We start from the raw sequence: 16,612 nt of genomic DNA, 5'->3' as shown, positions 1-16,612 counted from the left end.
AGACTTCAGGTGGACATGTTTTGAATGACTCTTTTTCCGTTAGCCTTCCAGCATTGGCTCCATGGCTCTCACCGAAGGAGCTCTGTCGCAGCACGGTTTGTCCAGGGTTGTGTACAGTGGGCCTCATCCTCAGAGGGAGATGTTAACAGCACAGAACAGGTGAAATTGTATCATAGGATTTTGCTTGAGAATCACTAATGAATCGTGACTGCTTATAATTTTTAATATAGTTACAGACTGAAGGTGGTTAGGAGTATGCTTTTGTTTTGTGGTGTTTTGTTTTTAAACACGTGTAAATATAGATGCAGAAAGACTAGCAGTGAATATTACTACATGAAGAAGAAAAGCTTTGCAGAACCAAACTACTCCATCGTCAATTTTATTGCAATAAAATCCCCAATCTCTTCAAATATATCTTGAAAATTTATATGTAAACTTTTCTTTTCGAAAATAAAATTGGTAATGTAATTCTAATGTTTCTTGTAAATCCCAGGTTTGAAGTGCTGACTTTCCTCCTGCTCTGTTACAATGCTGCCTTAAGCTACATGCCTGCAGTTTCTCTTCAGTCCTTGTGTCAAATTTGTTCAAGGTAATATCTGTAGGTTGATTACACTTAAAATAGTATTTTCAACTTGAAATGCAATCAGTTTGAACTTTTTTCGTGAGTGTTTACAGCTGCATTATTTGCTTTTAAAGTATCTTTTCTATAACTTTGGGTTGAGATCTCAAAATGGGGAAGCAAAGACCTGGCAGCACTGGTAAGTGGAGAAGTCAAATCAAGGGAACTGTTTTTAATCAAGGTAGTTATAGGTGTGTTAACTAAATAAAATCAGAAAGGTATTCTAAAATCATGGTAAATTTTGCATTGCAAGCTTACTAAATACATTTGGATGCTGTGCAAGTTGAAACTTTCTTGAAGTTGTATCAGATCTTGAGACTAGAAATATATTCGTTCTTACAAATACTTGTGAGTATTTCCAAACTCTGCTGTTATTTCCAAAAAAAACCCCAAACAAACAAAAAGACAACCCACAAACAAACAAAAAACCAAACCAGTGTTCAAGCAGTATTCAATTTAGATTTCTTTGGAAGATCTGTGTGAAAGCAATCTACAAGGAATTTGCATTCTTCTAGTAAGTCTAATTCAATTGTTATGACTTTTCTAAAGAAGCAAAAGCTTCTAGTACTTATTTACAAACATGAATTGTAAATGTGACAACTGCAGCACAAAATATTTTGTGCTGATCTCAAGTGTTGTAAATACAGATTTTTCTTTTTTTTTTTTTTTTGCATTTGGGTATCACCAGTTGCTAAGTCTCTTTTCATAAGAATATTATCTTATTATGATGTAAAGTGAAGCAGTTCTGCTGATGTCATTTTGGCCTTTTTAGAGGAAGTAACTCAGGTTAGAGTGGGGCTTTTTAAAACCAATCAATACTGTCATTAATAGAGGGTCCGTATTAAGTTCTTTTCTCTATAACTGTCAGTGTTAACCAATCACATTCCTACTGTGAGTTCACTATTTCCCCCCCGAAATACTTACTGTATCCCTATACAGTAACATCTAGTAAATGCATGAATATATACATCAGCATAAAAATGTCCTGGTTAGATGTTTTTTTAATGTAAATTAGCATTTTTGTTTAAACTCGACACTTCCTTGCTGCTGCCTCCACTCCCCAGGCTTTACATAATGCTGAAATGCTTATTATTTTAGTGGATTATAAGTGTTTGAGCCAAACTATTGGTAGAAATTATGGACTATCTGTGACCCGAAGTATTGCCCAAGTTGCATAATAATAGTCTCTTCTGGGGGATAAAGAGGAGGAAAATGGGATGGGATTTTTGTGAGGGACTTGTTCAACGTGTTTAATTTCAGTAACTGGCTTGTGTAGTTTAGGACTAGGTAAGAGTCGGAAAACTGGCGTTCATGCTTTAACTTTTACCATGTATGGGCGAAATGAAATACGAAAGGATGAACTCATTTGGTTCCAATATCTTAAGCATATTTAACAGAAGAGTCAATTTTATTCACTTAACTAGAAGTAAAATTTGTTTTAGCTAGCTGTGTGTATACTTTGCAGGTGCACTCTATGTATTTTTAAGATAAAAATATTTTTGTTTTCTGGTTTCTAAAAATTTAGTTTTAAGCTGTTTGAATAGTAGAGACACAAATTGCAATACAATCTGAAGTAATGTATTTGTAACAAAAATAAAATTGGAGTTTAAAATCCGAGGGAATAATCAAAGAGTACTTAGTCTGTGCTTCTGGCCAACAACACTATCAAATTTAGGGGAAAACTTGCAGTTAGTTACAAATTAATGTTTGGCTACTTTTGAAAATAAAAATTCAAAACTAAGCAAAATTTTTTTTTTTAAATATGATTTTTGAATTGTTGAATTCAACCATTTAAATCTTTGTTTAAGCCAGACTGAGAAGTTTGTATTTAGGTTTGTAAATTTCTGTGAGAATTATAACTAAATACTGATGCTTAGAGCAGCTGTTGACCAACTTGGTGAAGTGGCAGCGCAAGCCCGGGGTTTGTGGAATTACTTTCAATGCCAGATGAGGGCATAGAGAGTACTTATCCTATACCTATAGGTATCTTGACCTCATGAAGTTTAGCAAGGCCAAGTGCAAGATCCTGCGCCTGCATTGAGGCAGTCCCTGATATCAGTACATTTTGTTTGTTTGATCTGTTTGGGTTTTTAAATAGGCAAAGCAGAAAATGAGTTGCAGGATAGAGGAGGAGAGGAAAAAAGTGCAGTAGGTTAGTGGTAAAGTTAGTATTAATAAAAAAGTCTGCTGGAATATCTTATTACAGATGTAATTTGAACAGTACTGCGGTACGATCTTAATTCATTCTTTTTCTGGAAAAAATATATTTAATAAGAGTTTTACAAGATCTCTGGTATTGAAGCTGAAGAATTGAAATTTTTGAGACTAAACCTTCTAGCTTATGTTTTGGAGAAGGAAATACTTTGATTAATGTCATTAAAGGTCATTTCTGAAGTCCAGTAATAGCCAATGAATCGAATATTTAACTACCCAATATCTTTGATTTCCAAAATGTGATGACTACAGAACCTAATGTGGAATTTGGTTCAGAATTAAGTTCTAAAGCTGGCTTTTACTGGATTTTGGAATAGTTTTATGAATGTGACACTCCCGGTCTCTTTGCTTGAAAACTTGTATGCAGCTTCCATGTTATATGCAATGATACTTACACTTCTGTCTGTAATATTAATAGTTGCTATTCTGCTTTATTTCCTTAAATACCATTAACTTCTTTTTTGGTCTATTCTGCAGCAAATGCGTGGATTCAGAATTACTTTTACTGGCACTTTTCTTTCAGGTTCTACTGTAGTATAAATGTGACAGGAGTGCTTAAGATGCCTCTATTTTGAAGGATTTGAACTCTGCCAGTAGAGGGCATACCCTCCTTCCGCAATGAGAGTGCTTCTGCACAGGGTTGCTGATGGGGTCTGTTGGGGTTAAAATGCGTACTGAACACCGAGCTTTGTACTGTTCTGTACAAAGGTGGTTCTGCATTATTTGCTAATGACAAATGCATGATTTCTTTAGAATTTGTGTCTGTGGATATCCTCGCCAACAAGTGAGAAAGTACAAGGGAGTCAACAGTAGGATTCCAGTTTCATCTGAATTCATGGTGCAAATGCTAACAGGGATTTATTATGCCTTGTAAGTTGTTTTTTTGTTTTTTTTTTTTTAATGTGCATACAAAATAAAAGAAATGTCAGCTTGATTTTCACACTCATTTAGGCATGCTACCTTTGAAATGTTTTATTTTCTAGTGGGCAGATGCTGTGTCTAGCAATCAGGTCCTCAGGAAGAGAAGATAGTTCTCCACCTAGTTGAAGTTACCTTTTTAATATTGGAGAAGGAGGGCTAGAACAGCACTTAATAGGTATAACAGCTAATGTAAAAAAATCTTTTAAAAAACCCTTTTCCAGCCATTGTCTGCTCTCTGCATTTTTGCATGCTTAGTTTTGACATCAGTCTTGTTAAGGAAAAAAGATCTTCTCGTTCTGCCTGTAAAATGCTGATGTCATCTACCTTTGATAGTCACGTCAATGTATGAACCTTTCTTCTTAATTGAAATAATTAAGAGACTAGTAACACAGGAATACTCAAAAAGCAGAGTAATATTGAAACAATCCTGTTTGAATTTCAGAATATTTCATGACTAGCTGATCAATAACTAGTTGCATAATTTTTAAACTGCTTAGAGTGGCAAATGAAAATAAACTTTGTCTCCGTAGACACTACTTCAGAACAAGTTCTCTAAATAGCAGACTTACTGCTAATGGGCACAAGTAGTTCCACTCCTCTAAATTATGCTCTCAAGGAATACTCTAATCTGTGAAGGTTATGTAACCAAGAAGGCTCATCTGTTGATCTATATACTTATTACTATGTATGTATTTACCTTTGTAGTTATAATGGAGAATGGGATCTTGCTCGTAAAGCTATGGATGACATTTTGTATAGAGCACAGCTGGAACTGTATCCAGAACCTCTGCTGGTAGGTGTTATATTTCGTCATTTTTTTGAGTAGAATTTTTAGTCTAGAAAATCCTTCCTGTAAATATGTATGATGCAACATCACACCAGGAACCTGAATCCCATGAAGTCTATGTGGCCGTGCTTGTGTGAATAGCTAGGTCTGCGAGTCTACACACGCACACAGAGATACTTTCAACGTACTTAGTTATTTTGTCATCTTCCCTAGTGAACTGCCTGTCTTCAGTAGAACAATTCTAAGTCTTGAAAGCTTAGATGATAGTGCAGAAGCACTCTGAAGTTCATGTTAAGTGACCGCCACAACTTTAAACTGGAAACTGTTTAAAAACCAGTGGCACATATTGAATGTAACTTCGTTCTGAGAGGTAATTGCAACCAGTATTCTTTATAATCCATGCAAAAAGCTAGTGTGCTTTTTGACCTTAAACTGGAACTGTACACAGTATTCTTCTTGGAGCAATAAGAATCCCCTGTCAGAATTATTGTAAAATTTGGATTTTCATGTTAAGAACTTAACTGCATCTTTTCTGTTCTAGGTTGCTAATGCAATAAAAGCTTCACTGCCTCAGGGTGCCATGAAATCTAGTAAAGAAGGTACAAGGTGCATTCAAGTTGAAATTACACCTACTTCATCCAGAATATCAAGAAATGCTGTGACTAGCATGTCTATCCGAGGGCATAGATGGAAAAGGCATGGTAAGAAACCCATTTTGCAATGAGTTCTTAGCTTTTACTTGTGCTTAAAGTAATATTGAGAATTGCCTTATTGCACATCTTCATTGCTAGTAAACAGGCGGCAGTTTGGAGGTTATTTTCTTACCTGGTGAATGAGAATCTTAATGCAGTTCAGATGAGTATATTCTTTATTTCCTTAATCATGTTAAAAACCAAACCAACCAAACCCACAAAACGTTTTTTTTAAAGGTAGCTGTACAAAGTTGTTGATTCTTTAAAGAGGCCAATGTTCCTGTTTTCTTCTGAAAAGTAGTGTATAGTACCTGAAGCAAAGGAAATATTTCACAACTTTACTGCAGAGCCTCATCTGTCTTAAATTACTTGAATAAAAATCAGATTTAAGGGTAGAGGGATAAATTATTATATTTTGGTGTCACGGTTTAAGCCCAGTCAGCAACTAAGCACTGCACAGCCATTTACTCACTCGCCTGCTAGGGGGTTGGGGGAATCAAATGGGTTGAGATAAGAACAGTTTAATAGGTAAAGCAAAAGCCATGCACATAAGCAAAGCAAAACAAGGGATTCATTCACTGCTTCCCATGGGCAGGCAGTTGTGTAGCCATCCCCGTCTAGCGTAACTGTTACTCGTGAAGACAAATGCCATCACTCCAAATGTCCTCCCCTTCTTTCTTCTTTCCCCAGCTTTCTATACTGAGCATGATGTCATATGGTCTGGAATATGCCTCTGGTCAGCTGGGGTCAGCTGTCCTGGCTGTGTCCCCTCCCAGCTTCTTGTGCACCTCCAGCCTGCTCACTGGTGGGGTGGTGTGAGAAGCAGAACAGACCTTGACTCTGTGTAAGCACCGCTCAGCAATAAGAAGAACATCACTGTGTTATCAACACTCTTTTCAGCACAAATCCCAAACATAATCCCATGCTAGTTAACTATGAAGTAAATTAACTCTATCCCAGCCAAAACCAGCACATTTGGGCAAACCAATATAAGGTCTTTCACAAAGCAGAACATAGGTCTGGGCTGAGAAGTAGAAAAAATGGTGCTGAATGTGCTGCAAAAGGAGAAACATTATGTTCCACTACTTCTGCTATCTTCAGATGAGGAAAAAGATGCTGGACCAGCAATCAAAACTGGCAATGACCTGTTCTGCTGGGCTTGTAATTCTGATAACAGACCAAGCAAGTGAGCATAGACAAGAATGCTCTTTTAATAGGTTCAATAAAGATTTTGAAATAGTATCATAAAAAATTTGGTATGATGTGTACCACATGAGCTTTTGGTAGCATATGGACAGTTCGGTTAGAAAAATATTGCCAAGTTTAATTGTAAAGGACAAAGAGGTAATTCAGGAAAGTGTTTAGAAAATTATTTATAAATATGCTGGTAGAAGATGACTTTAAAACAACCATAGAGCAGCAATGATACACATTGGTGGTTGTAGTACCAATAGTAAGCTGCCAGAGCGGGCAAAGGGCGAAGAAAGGTAAAATAACCCAAGTTCTTTTCAATTAATTAAAAACTGCTTAAAACTGTCAGACAAAGCTGAGCAGCAAAACATCTGGAGTGAGGACCAGTAGCAAGTCATTACTGAAATCTCAAGACTTCTAAGGAACATTTTAGTCTTTATTATTTATTTTCCTTTCTTCAGGCTTACAGTTAAGCAGGGATTATTGACCAGGTGCAAGATAATAGTATGATAGCTCAGCTATTAAATGGACAAATGCCCTCTGAAGCTTGGCAATTTTGTCAGCTATTATTTTTGAGTGGCTCTGATGCTTGTTCAGATGAGGTGGTGGAGGGGAACACAGATTAGAGTGAGTGCTAGTTCATTCAGAGGAATTGAAAGTGTATTAAAATAAATATTCCCTTCATCTTTAGGTTTAAGGGAAAAAAAAAGAAATAAAAATGTTAGAGAATCGGTATTGGAACCATCCTTGTAAGAATGCAAATTTTTCAGCAAATACAGAGATCTAGAAGTTTTTACAATTATTGTCCTCTTGTGGGGGTGGTGCTTGGTGAAGTTCAAGGAAAAATGGGTGGGACAAGTGTGCACTGCCGCAGATAACAGTAAGGTGAAAGGGAAATGAGAATAATAGCAGGACTCATAGAAATGCGGGGGAATGCTGTGTTTTATGGGAGTCTCACAAAGCAGGACAAGTTGTCAGAAACAGTGATAATCTAGTTAGTATGACCCAAGTGAGTAGTCAGTGTTTAGGGGTAAGGATTGAAAGATTAAAGACTTTTACAAAAAAGCTTTTGTCAACATCTCGTTTGGGTTTTTGGGAAAACTTTACTTGGATTTGCCTCAATGGTACAGGATTTAATGAAGAGAAAGAAAATCGTTTGGTGTAGGGGAACTTTTATAGCAGGTTATAGGAACACCTGAAAATTTGAAGGCTATGTAAACATTAGGTTAGTTTAAAAGCCAAAACTGAGTCTATGGTATCTTTGACTGACTATCCAACTGTTTTGTTTTAAAAGGTAAATGTTCCATGTATACACCACTTCAGCTAATCTCCTCAAATACTAACAAAATTGTTGTTTGTGACTTGAAAAGCCTTTTAAGGTCGGAGTGGTCGTCTGATTTGAAAATTCCTAACAACCTAATTCAGTGCCTCATAATTCCTTATGAAAGAAAGATATGGAGTAGATCTTCAGGGTCAGCATGCAGCAAGAGTGAGGCCTGTGCTTACAGATGCTTGTTTGAATTAAAATAAATACTCGAATTGGTGAAATCAAGTGACAGACCTTGTACCTCCTGACCATGATTCTTTCTCCTGCAGTGTAAGGGGGGGAAAAATGTATTTGGGAGTTTTATTTTTGTGCTTCAGTATGATGAAAATGAGTTGTACAAATGCATTAGGAAGCTAGAGGAGACAGCTGAGAGGTAGTTCATTAGAACTATTACTTAGAAGGACTTTTTAAAAAATCAAATTGGTATTGTAAATTTGGACTTCTAAGGTAGGTAGGTACTTCAGAGATACTAAAGGTGATCCATCTAATCAAAGTGGATCCATCTAATCACAAAATGATAGTATTTATAGAGTCAGTTGACACTAGCCACCACTTCCCAACAAATTATTCAGTGCTGTTGAATTGGATTGCCTATCAATCATGAAGCTTTGAAAAGAGGAGCATTAGCTCCTCTGTCTGGCATTAGTTTTTGTAGCATTCATGTTTTAAAAACAAGCCCTGAGTGGCATCTCCATTTCCATTCACAAATAGAAGAAAACCAGAAAAATCATACAGTGTGTAAGGGACATAAATAACCGTTCATTTAGGTGTTTATGGAAAGTAGGATGAAACTGAAAGCAAGTCCTAGCAATGCTTTCCTTATTAATGTAAAATCTGCTGAACAGCCCCATAAAAGGGTTGCTGGGGAAAAACTCCTGTGTGTAAAGGTAATGCATGTAAGTGAAATACTCTGATGTAACAGACTGAGTAAGAAGAGCAAAGCAGATGTTGGTATGATACATAACACAAAACCAAAGACATCAACTAGAGAAGAAGCACAAGGTGTTATTTTGTTCCCCTTTGCAGAAACAGACTTTCATGTAGTACACAAGGTTTAGAAACATTCGTTTTAGAGTCTCTTTGGAGAGAGTCTTCTTACTTTTTTTGGAACAGTGTTAATCTCTGGAGAAGTTAGTATTATTTTTTTTAGGAATTTGGACTGAATGTTCATTTTGGGATAAAACGCTGATGCTTTTGTGAATAATTCCAAATGTGAACATTGTGCAAGAAATGCAACTTGAGCTTGTGATGGTTAAAATTGAGTTACAATCCAAATAGGCAGTTTCCTTGTGCAATCTGAGATATATCACGTAGGCAACTGTAACAATGTGGTAAACTATGACTGAAATATCTTTTGAATCAATTCTTAGCGAGTAATCACGAAATGCATTTATCAAGATTGGTTGTACTACCCAAAACATTCAGAAATGTGATTCCAAATGCACTTCCCTTCATCTACTGTGGGCATATTTATATTAACTTTCAAACCAACATAATTATTTGGTTTTGTCTTCATGCTATTTAGTGGTGTCCTTTGTTTTCTCTTTTGTTATGTTGCCTTGTGCACTGGGTATTTATATCTCTTTCTCAAAGGATAGACCCCCAGAGTTGTCCAGCTTGATGCAGTATTGTCTTCAAAACCAAGCACTACGAAGAGAAAGGTTTGGTTTAGGTGTTATTGAAAGTTTTAAAAAGAGGAGAGGATGCTACTATGAAGAACATGGATTGTGTGGTCTTATCCCTGCCACAAGACTGCAGATGCTCTAGTAGGCGGTATTAACAGGAGCTGAGATACCCAGTATCCTATTTTTTCATTAATTTCCTCCTGTAGTTCAATGTTAAACTCAGAGAAAGGCATATGCCCTTTCCTTAAACAAACTTAATAGCACTTAACTAAAAGATTAGACATAATTGTGCTGAGTAAAACTCTTAAGTTTTTCAGGTTTTTTTTCCCCAGTTCATTGTGGTAATGGTTACACAGCTGTGGGAATGCAGCAGTGATGGGTAAAGTGCTGATACCACATTTAGAAATGTGACAGTAGGTTTAGAAATGCACACCACCAAACAACAATAAGTACCGCTATTATACGAAATCTGTAACAAAAAAATTCTTCCCTTGTTCCTCTGATTTCTGCTGTGCAGTCTGAGGTTCCTTTCTTTGGAGCTGGATGAGGTTACGTAGTGATTTTCTGCTCTGGGTGGGGAAGGGGCTGACGGCAAGGTCTGTTCTGCCCTCTCTTCTCTCTGGTGTCCTGACTCTAAATGAAGTTTCTAGCAGAATCAACTTGTGCATGTGGAGATCAGTGGATCCTGGGAAAAAGTTCTGCTGACATAAGGTGCCTGTAGCTGCACTGACAGGGTAGCAGGAGGGGGTTTTGAGGTTGCCATAGGGGAGGCACAGGTACCTCACCCTAGTAAAATTAGACCAATGAGGCCAATCAGAGCATTGATCTTCTCTCCTCGCTAATCTCTCTGCTTCTGTGTTTTTAGGAAGAAAATACTTCATTTGATTGTAGTATTGTTTTATTTGTTATTATTACTATTGCAGTTCAAGGTGCTCAGTTGTTTCCTTTGTTACATATAACGGAGGACTTTTGCAGAAAGCGCTGTTAGAAGGAGTAACACTTGGAAACAGTTCTAACTTGATTTTCCTGCCAAATATCAGGAAGTTAGTGGCTCACAGCAGCAATTATTAATATCACTTCGTTTGGATAGTACAAATTGTTAAATAGATACTTTCATTAGTAGTTGACTAGTTGATACTTAGCATTTGCAGGGAGAGTTCTTACGCAGGTTGACAATGACGTCCATCTCTGCCAGAATAACCTTCTAGCTCTGAGGCTGATTTCATTGTCCTGGTAAGTGCAGACAGCACAAATGCCAGCAAAACACCCAGCGCTGTAGCTGCACAAGAGTCCTCAGTGGGGCCCAGGGAGGGGAGAGGACCCTTTCCAGCTAAAAGCATTGGAGTTGCTGCTGTGAAAAATCGTCTTATCTTAAAGTCCTCTGCTTTTAGACTTCATACTGTCAGTGAAATGTCTGTGCTGCCAACTTGTGTCATGTGCAGTAGCAAACTGGCAGCATCATCTGAGCGGTCCTTACTTAATCCTCAGGTCTGAACGAGCTGTGATATGAATAAAGCACAGGGATTCAGTTAAGCTTTATTTTGAGCAGTACTTTTAGTGCAATTTTAGTCTTGTCAAGTTTGTGGCCATAGTGTTTGCATATAGCATATATGTAAAATAACTATATAACATATAGTGTAGCTCTTGCTCTTCTTCACTCGTATTTGCATGGTATACATCTTCCTGGAGGGTGTGCTGTGACTATCTGTAACTGATGGCTATTTTTCTTCTCCAGGTCATCTAAATGCAGTTTTGTGGTTTTAGAGCTAGTGCTGATAAAGCAATTCTGAATACCTTTTTAAAAGACCTTCAGACACTGAGAATACTTCAAACACTGTGGAGCTGACAGGTTGCTGGGATTGTAACTTGTTAATTGCATGTACTTGGAATTTCCATTAAGTTTAAATTCTCATTTTCCCTTTTTTTCCTCTCAAGAGTTTATCCTTCTCAAACCTGTCTTCATCTAATGTGGACAGGCATCTTTTGAGCTGGGATTTGTTTTACCAAGACCTTTTAGAAACTACAGCATTCTTTTCACTAAATATCATTATTGGATCTCTTGTACTTGCAGCCATCATTCTCACACTCTGAGTAGCAGTCGAGTTTTCTGTTTGCTTGGGAATTTTTGGCTATGTCTGCAAGAATCTTTGACTGCCTTGAAATAATTTTTTGGCCAGGCCGAGCACTTGTGTATCTGCTGTTGATGACTCAGATGAGAAGAAGTAATCTTAGAACCAAGCTGCATTGATTTTTGCCTTTTTTTTTTTTTTTTTTCCCTGTGCTGTGGAAAGTTTTGGTGCTTCCCATCCCCCCAGCTGCTTCATCCCTGTTTTCTCAACTATACTTAGTAACTGACTTGTGTGACATAAATAAGTTCGTTCCCAACCAATGTAGTTACAAGCTTATACAAGAAGCTTAGAAAGGCTGAGAAGATCAACATCTATGTTATAATATTAGTAGGTGGTAAAAACTGCAGTAAAACTCCATAGATTTTGTCTGAATAAGTTGATTTTAGTAACTGGAGAATTTTCCTACTTGTAAATATGTTTCTGGTTGAAAATAGGGGTTTTTTTTGAAATGCAGAAAAAGAAAGTGGAAGTCAAAGTATGCTTGAGTTGGCTTAGTTGTTCCTTTATAGGTTTTCGGGCTGACCACTGTGCAGCATCGTGACACTGTATGTGTAGAATTTCTAGTCTTACATGATAACAAATGAAGTTGATATGCCATTTCATTGCAAAAATAAGTTTTACTTTAGCATGATGATCCAGATAATATACTTGTAAAAGTGAATTATGGAGAGTTCTTTGATTTCTGTTATTCTCTGAATGTTTGTTTCACAATCCTCAGAAATTTCAGTTTTGAAGGATCAAGCGTGGGTTTTTCCAGTACGTGGATGCAGGCCAATAATTTGAAGATTGAAGCCTACGATTTAAAAATAAAGCAAAATTCCATACTCGCTAATGTTGCTAATTAACAAGAGGTTAATGTGTGAACATCTGCTTTAATTCATAATGCTTTAGTCATCTGTATGTATTGGCTTTTGTTTCATGTTTTGTTTCAGTCATCTTTTGTTTTTGTTTTTGTTTTTTTTTCTTATCCGTCTTTAATTCTAGAACAACCAGAGAATGGTAATGATGCTACTGAATTGGGCAACTTTATCATACCTGAGATTAGTGTCACAAGTGTGGCTGGAGAGAGGACCGGGAATGGGGAAAAGAGCAGAGCACTAGCAGAGAATGATGTTCAGCATTTACAGGGAGTACAGGAGACAGCTACAGATCCTAGAACTGACAGCAAAGGCATGCCAGAAATCAGGAGACAAAAATCTGTAAGAAAAATGATGGAGGATGGATTAAACTCATCTGGCAGAGTGCAGTTTTAGCAGAGCACTTGTAGCTGCACTCGAAGGTATCACTGTTGATTGAAAGGGTCACTGCTGCATGTTTGGAGAATTAAAGTATGCAGTTAATATATTTGCATGTGTAATAACACAAATGCATGTGTTGCACACAGCTTTGTCTGTGCCACAGACAATGGCGACATACTTACAAGTAGATTCATTTAATCTGGAGAAAATACACTGTGCGACTCAAAATATCTTTGAGTCTATTAGGCATATTTATTGGGTGATCAATGGTATGAAGAATCCATCGAAATGGATGTGAAAAGTATCTCACTGTGTACCTCAGATTTACCAAATTCCACCTCTCGTGGTATACTGGAGATCTCACGTTGTGCTTGAGTTTCCAACTTGTACCACCAGACCTGTGATGCAGAAGGTGACCTTTCAGTCCTAAAGCATTCTTGGGTTGCTAAATGGGCAGGTGCCATATTGGGTGTCCTGGGGCATTGATCACATACCTTTATAATCAACGAGCTTTGCAAAATCATGTGTTGGAGCACTTGCTCAAAAGAAGATTTACACTTTCTTTGTTCTGTGTGGTATCTTCTAATCTATAAGTTTCTGATCTCCTGCATGAATTAACAAGACTGCATTTTTATTTTCAAAATCACTGCAAAATGAGATTGTGGGCATGCTCTTTGATCTAGTTAATGCAGCACTATTTGCTGTAACTTTGTATCCTAATGAACCTTAATTCCAAAATATAATGGAATAGGTAAGTGTTTTGTCGTCTTTGTTCTGTTGCTTTATGGCTCTGTGCTTGTAAATATCAAAATCTAGCAACAAATAAAATCAATAAATGTGAGAAAGTCAATCGCTAATTCACTATTTCTTTTTCTACCATGCAGGTAATACCGATTTAGCAATTCAAGAAGAACTGATCGAAATATCTGAAACTGATGAAGGGTTTTACTCTAGGGCTACTTCTAGTACAAGTCAATCTGCCCTATCTAACAGCAGCAACACGAGCAGTAAGAACCTGTTAGGGAAGAGCCAACGAAGGTCTGGAGGAAACAAAGCTGGAGGGAAAGAAAAAGAAGGAGAAACCTGCAGAGAACACTTGTCACGAAAACAAACTCAGAGAGCCATGAGTGAGAATCTAGAGCTGGTCTCTCTGAAAAGACTGACACTGACAACTAGCCAGTCCCTGCCTAAGCCTGGCAGCCATAGTCTGGCCAGAACCACCACTACTGTGTTTAGTAAATCCTTTGAACAGGTCAGTGGTGTCACAGTTCCAAATAATCGTGGTGGTGTGTCTGGTACAGAGGCAAACAGGTTTTCAGCTTGCAGCCTTCAAGAGGAAAAACTGATATATGGAACAGAAAGAACAGATCTTCCAATTTTAAGCAAACAACCTAATCAGCAGCGACCTCCTAGTATTAGCATAACTTTGTCAACAGATTGATACCGTAAATTGACAAGTATGAAAAACAAAACATTGAGGGTTTATGCTGATGTTGGTACGCTGGTACATGAGGCTCCTTAATGTGCTACACATTATTTTCTTGAACCTCAAGCCCGTCAATTCTTATTTGGCTCACATTTGACAGTATTAGTGAATAGACAACAGTTGTAATCATTCTGCATCAACTTCATCAAGTTTCTTCTTGACTTACTATATTTATACACCGGATTGCTTATGGCTTCATGTGAAGTTTACAACTTCACCAGTTTAACAAGCACTGATCAGTTATTTAGCCACTGACCAAGATGTGGCTTTTTACAAGTGCACAGTGTGGGAACAAATAGACCCTCTTGCCCAGAACCTGCTTTTTCACTACCACTTGACGTAGGCAAAACTGCAAGTACTTTTCTTTAAGAAGAATCTTGCAGTATGGGCATGAAATTGTGGAACAGCATTGCAAGAACATAAACATTCTCTTATGTTACCTGTGAGAAAGCTGTGCTTACGTGTAAGGTTAAAACTAGAAGCATCGGTTCAGTGTTTGATGTTTTGGCGGGTTTTGTAATGGTGGTTAGTACATGTTGCAATGTTGTTCTTCATGCCACCTGTAAGAGTCTGAATCACAGATGCATTTTTGGGTTTCTGTAAGTCTTTGAAACTGGGCCAAAAGTCACACAGCAGCAGTACTTGTGAATGGAAGTTCTTATCAGTTGTTACCAGTTGCTCCTTAAACTTATAAATTGTGTGACAGACTCTGTCTTTCAGATTCTTAAATATCAGGCACAAAGCTACTCATTGAAAAGTCAGTGTCATCAGTATTTTTATTATTTATGGAGAAGAGCTGTGCTTACGTAACAACATTATGTATAAAATAATGTTATGAGCCCTTTGCACTGACTCAAGAAAATCAGGAGTGTGAATGTGTTTAACATGAACTTCTTACTCGAGACTAAGAGAATACTACCAAAGGATGTGTACTTTCAGTAACTTGCAAGCACAAAGGGAAATTATAATGCAAATGTAACTAGTGCTCTAATTGCTACTCTTTTATATCCATTATTTTTCTAGTTTAATATTCTAAACCAGCAGCCTGTTCAAAGTTACTTAACCTTTAACCTTCAGGTAGTTTGGTGACCTTGTTTGATACCAACTTTTATAACATTAAGATTTTAATTAAAAATAGACATTAAAACTGATTATGCAGAAATTTGGAGACGCAATAGCTGACAAAACCACTCCAGAGCAGTGATTAGCTGATAAACAGACAACATATTATTATGAGTGGGGAAACAGAAGAAATAGTCATTCCCAACTGTCCAGGTTTCTGCAGCAAGTGATCCCTTATTGTCAAGAACCTGGTAACAAAACAAACACTAAAGTTCTGGTAGAATTTCCTGTTTACCTGCAGAAAAGTTTAGATAGCCCTTTTTGACTTAAACTGAAGCACAAGTAACTTTTAAGCAGCTAACGTTATTCAGGTTCATAGAAATTAATAAGCTGGTTAATTAATGAAGAGAGATGAGGAGACATAGTTGATAGAGACAAGTCAGTTGTATAATTCTACTTCTAAGCCTGCAGCCTAGATGTGTACGTTTCTTAATATTCACCAGAGTCTGTGTGTAGAAGTTTGTCCTCACCTGAGAACCTGAGTTTAAATGAATGTGCCACACTTTGTCACATTCTTCAGTTTGTTGTGTGACACTGTTCTATTCTTGTAACGCAGTATTCCACCTTTTTTACAGTGAAGTGTTCTCGTAATTGTACATGAAAACTTACATTCCTAATGTGAAAACTACAAGTTTGTCTTGTTTCATGTGTAATACTTTGGCCAGTGAAATAAACTGGTTCTTTGAAGTTGTATGTTTTTGTAAAAACTTTGTACAGCAGAAAATTTTGCCTCTTTTTCTATAGGTTTTTCTGCAATATGCATTAGACAGCACATTTGTTTCACATTGACTAAGTAGAATTTTTAAGTAATTCTAGTGGTTTTGTTTTGGTTCATTTAGTCCATTAGTGTTTCAGTTGTCTCCACAGTATATGCTATTTCAAGTGGGTGTTGGTATAAAAGGTGTTTATTATACTGGCAAGATTTAGTCACTTGACCTATAAATAATTAGAATTTTGACTTATCTAAAACAGCATAAAATGTAATCTGTGACATAATGTTTACAATACTGTTGGCTACAAGTCAAACTATGTTAAGGTAAAGTTAGTTTATCTTTATCCAGCTAACTATTCTATACTGTGGTCTGACTGGAACCCAAGACTTCGACTCATGTTGGCACAAATGAAATTACATAAAGCTTCATACTTTTTTGAGAAAATGATAGAAGGAAAGGTTCTTGGAACTAAAGTCTCCTGTTTCTATACATACGTGGCTTCATATAAATATGTATGCGTTGGTCTCTGGAGCAACTTACACAATGAG

At 37.0% G+C, this 16,612-nt stretch overlaps 1 protein-coding gene across 9 annotated transcripts in view; it reads left to right on the top strand.

Moving 5' to 3' along the window:
• The window catches only part of HYCC1 (hyccin PI4KA lipid kinase complex subunit 1), a 364,011-nt gene extending 347,969 nt beyond the window's left edge, over positions 1-16,042 (top strand). For 7 of the 9 annotated variants that reach the window (XM_065627722.1, XM_065627718.1, XM_065627715.1 and 4 more), the window contains 6 exons: positions 44-159; positions 494-589; positions 3,587-3,703; positions 4,460-4,547; positions 5,083-5,242; positions 13,628-16,042. In XM_065627722.1, the coding sequence (XP_065483794.1) occupies positions 44-159; positions 494-589; positions 3,587-3,703; positions 4,460-4,547; positions 5,083-5,242; positions 13,628-14,184 (1,134 nt within the window). In that variant the 3' untranslated portion in view covers positions 14,185-16,042. Of the gene's footprint in view, positions 1-43; positions 160-493; positions 590-3,586; positions 3,704-4,459; positions 4,548-5,082; positions 5,243-12,489; positions 12,785-13,627 lie in introns of all 9 variants that reach the window. The other 2 variants (XM_065627723.1, XM_065627721.1) reach the window with 2 other exon arrangements.
• Positions 16,043-16,612: the final 570 nt, after the last annotated feature.

Source organism: Caloenas nicobarica, chromosome 2 (genome assembly GCF_036013445.1).
Source record: "Caloenas nicobarica isolate bCalNic1 chromosome 2, bCalNic1.hap1, whole genome shotgun sequence".
Classification (NCBI taxonomy): domain Eukaryota; kingdom Metazoa; phylum Chordata; class Aves; order Columbiformes; family Columbidae; genus Caloenas; species Caloenas nicobarica.
The sequence above is the reverse complement of the archived record's forward strand: the minus strand, read 5'-3'. Positions and strand labels throughout refer to the sequence as shown.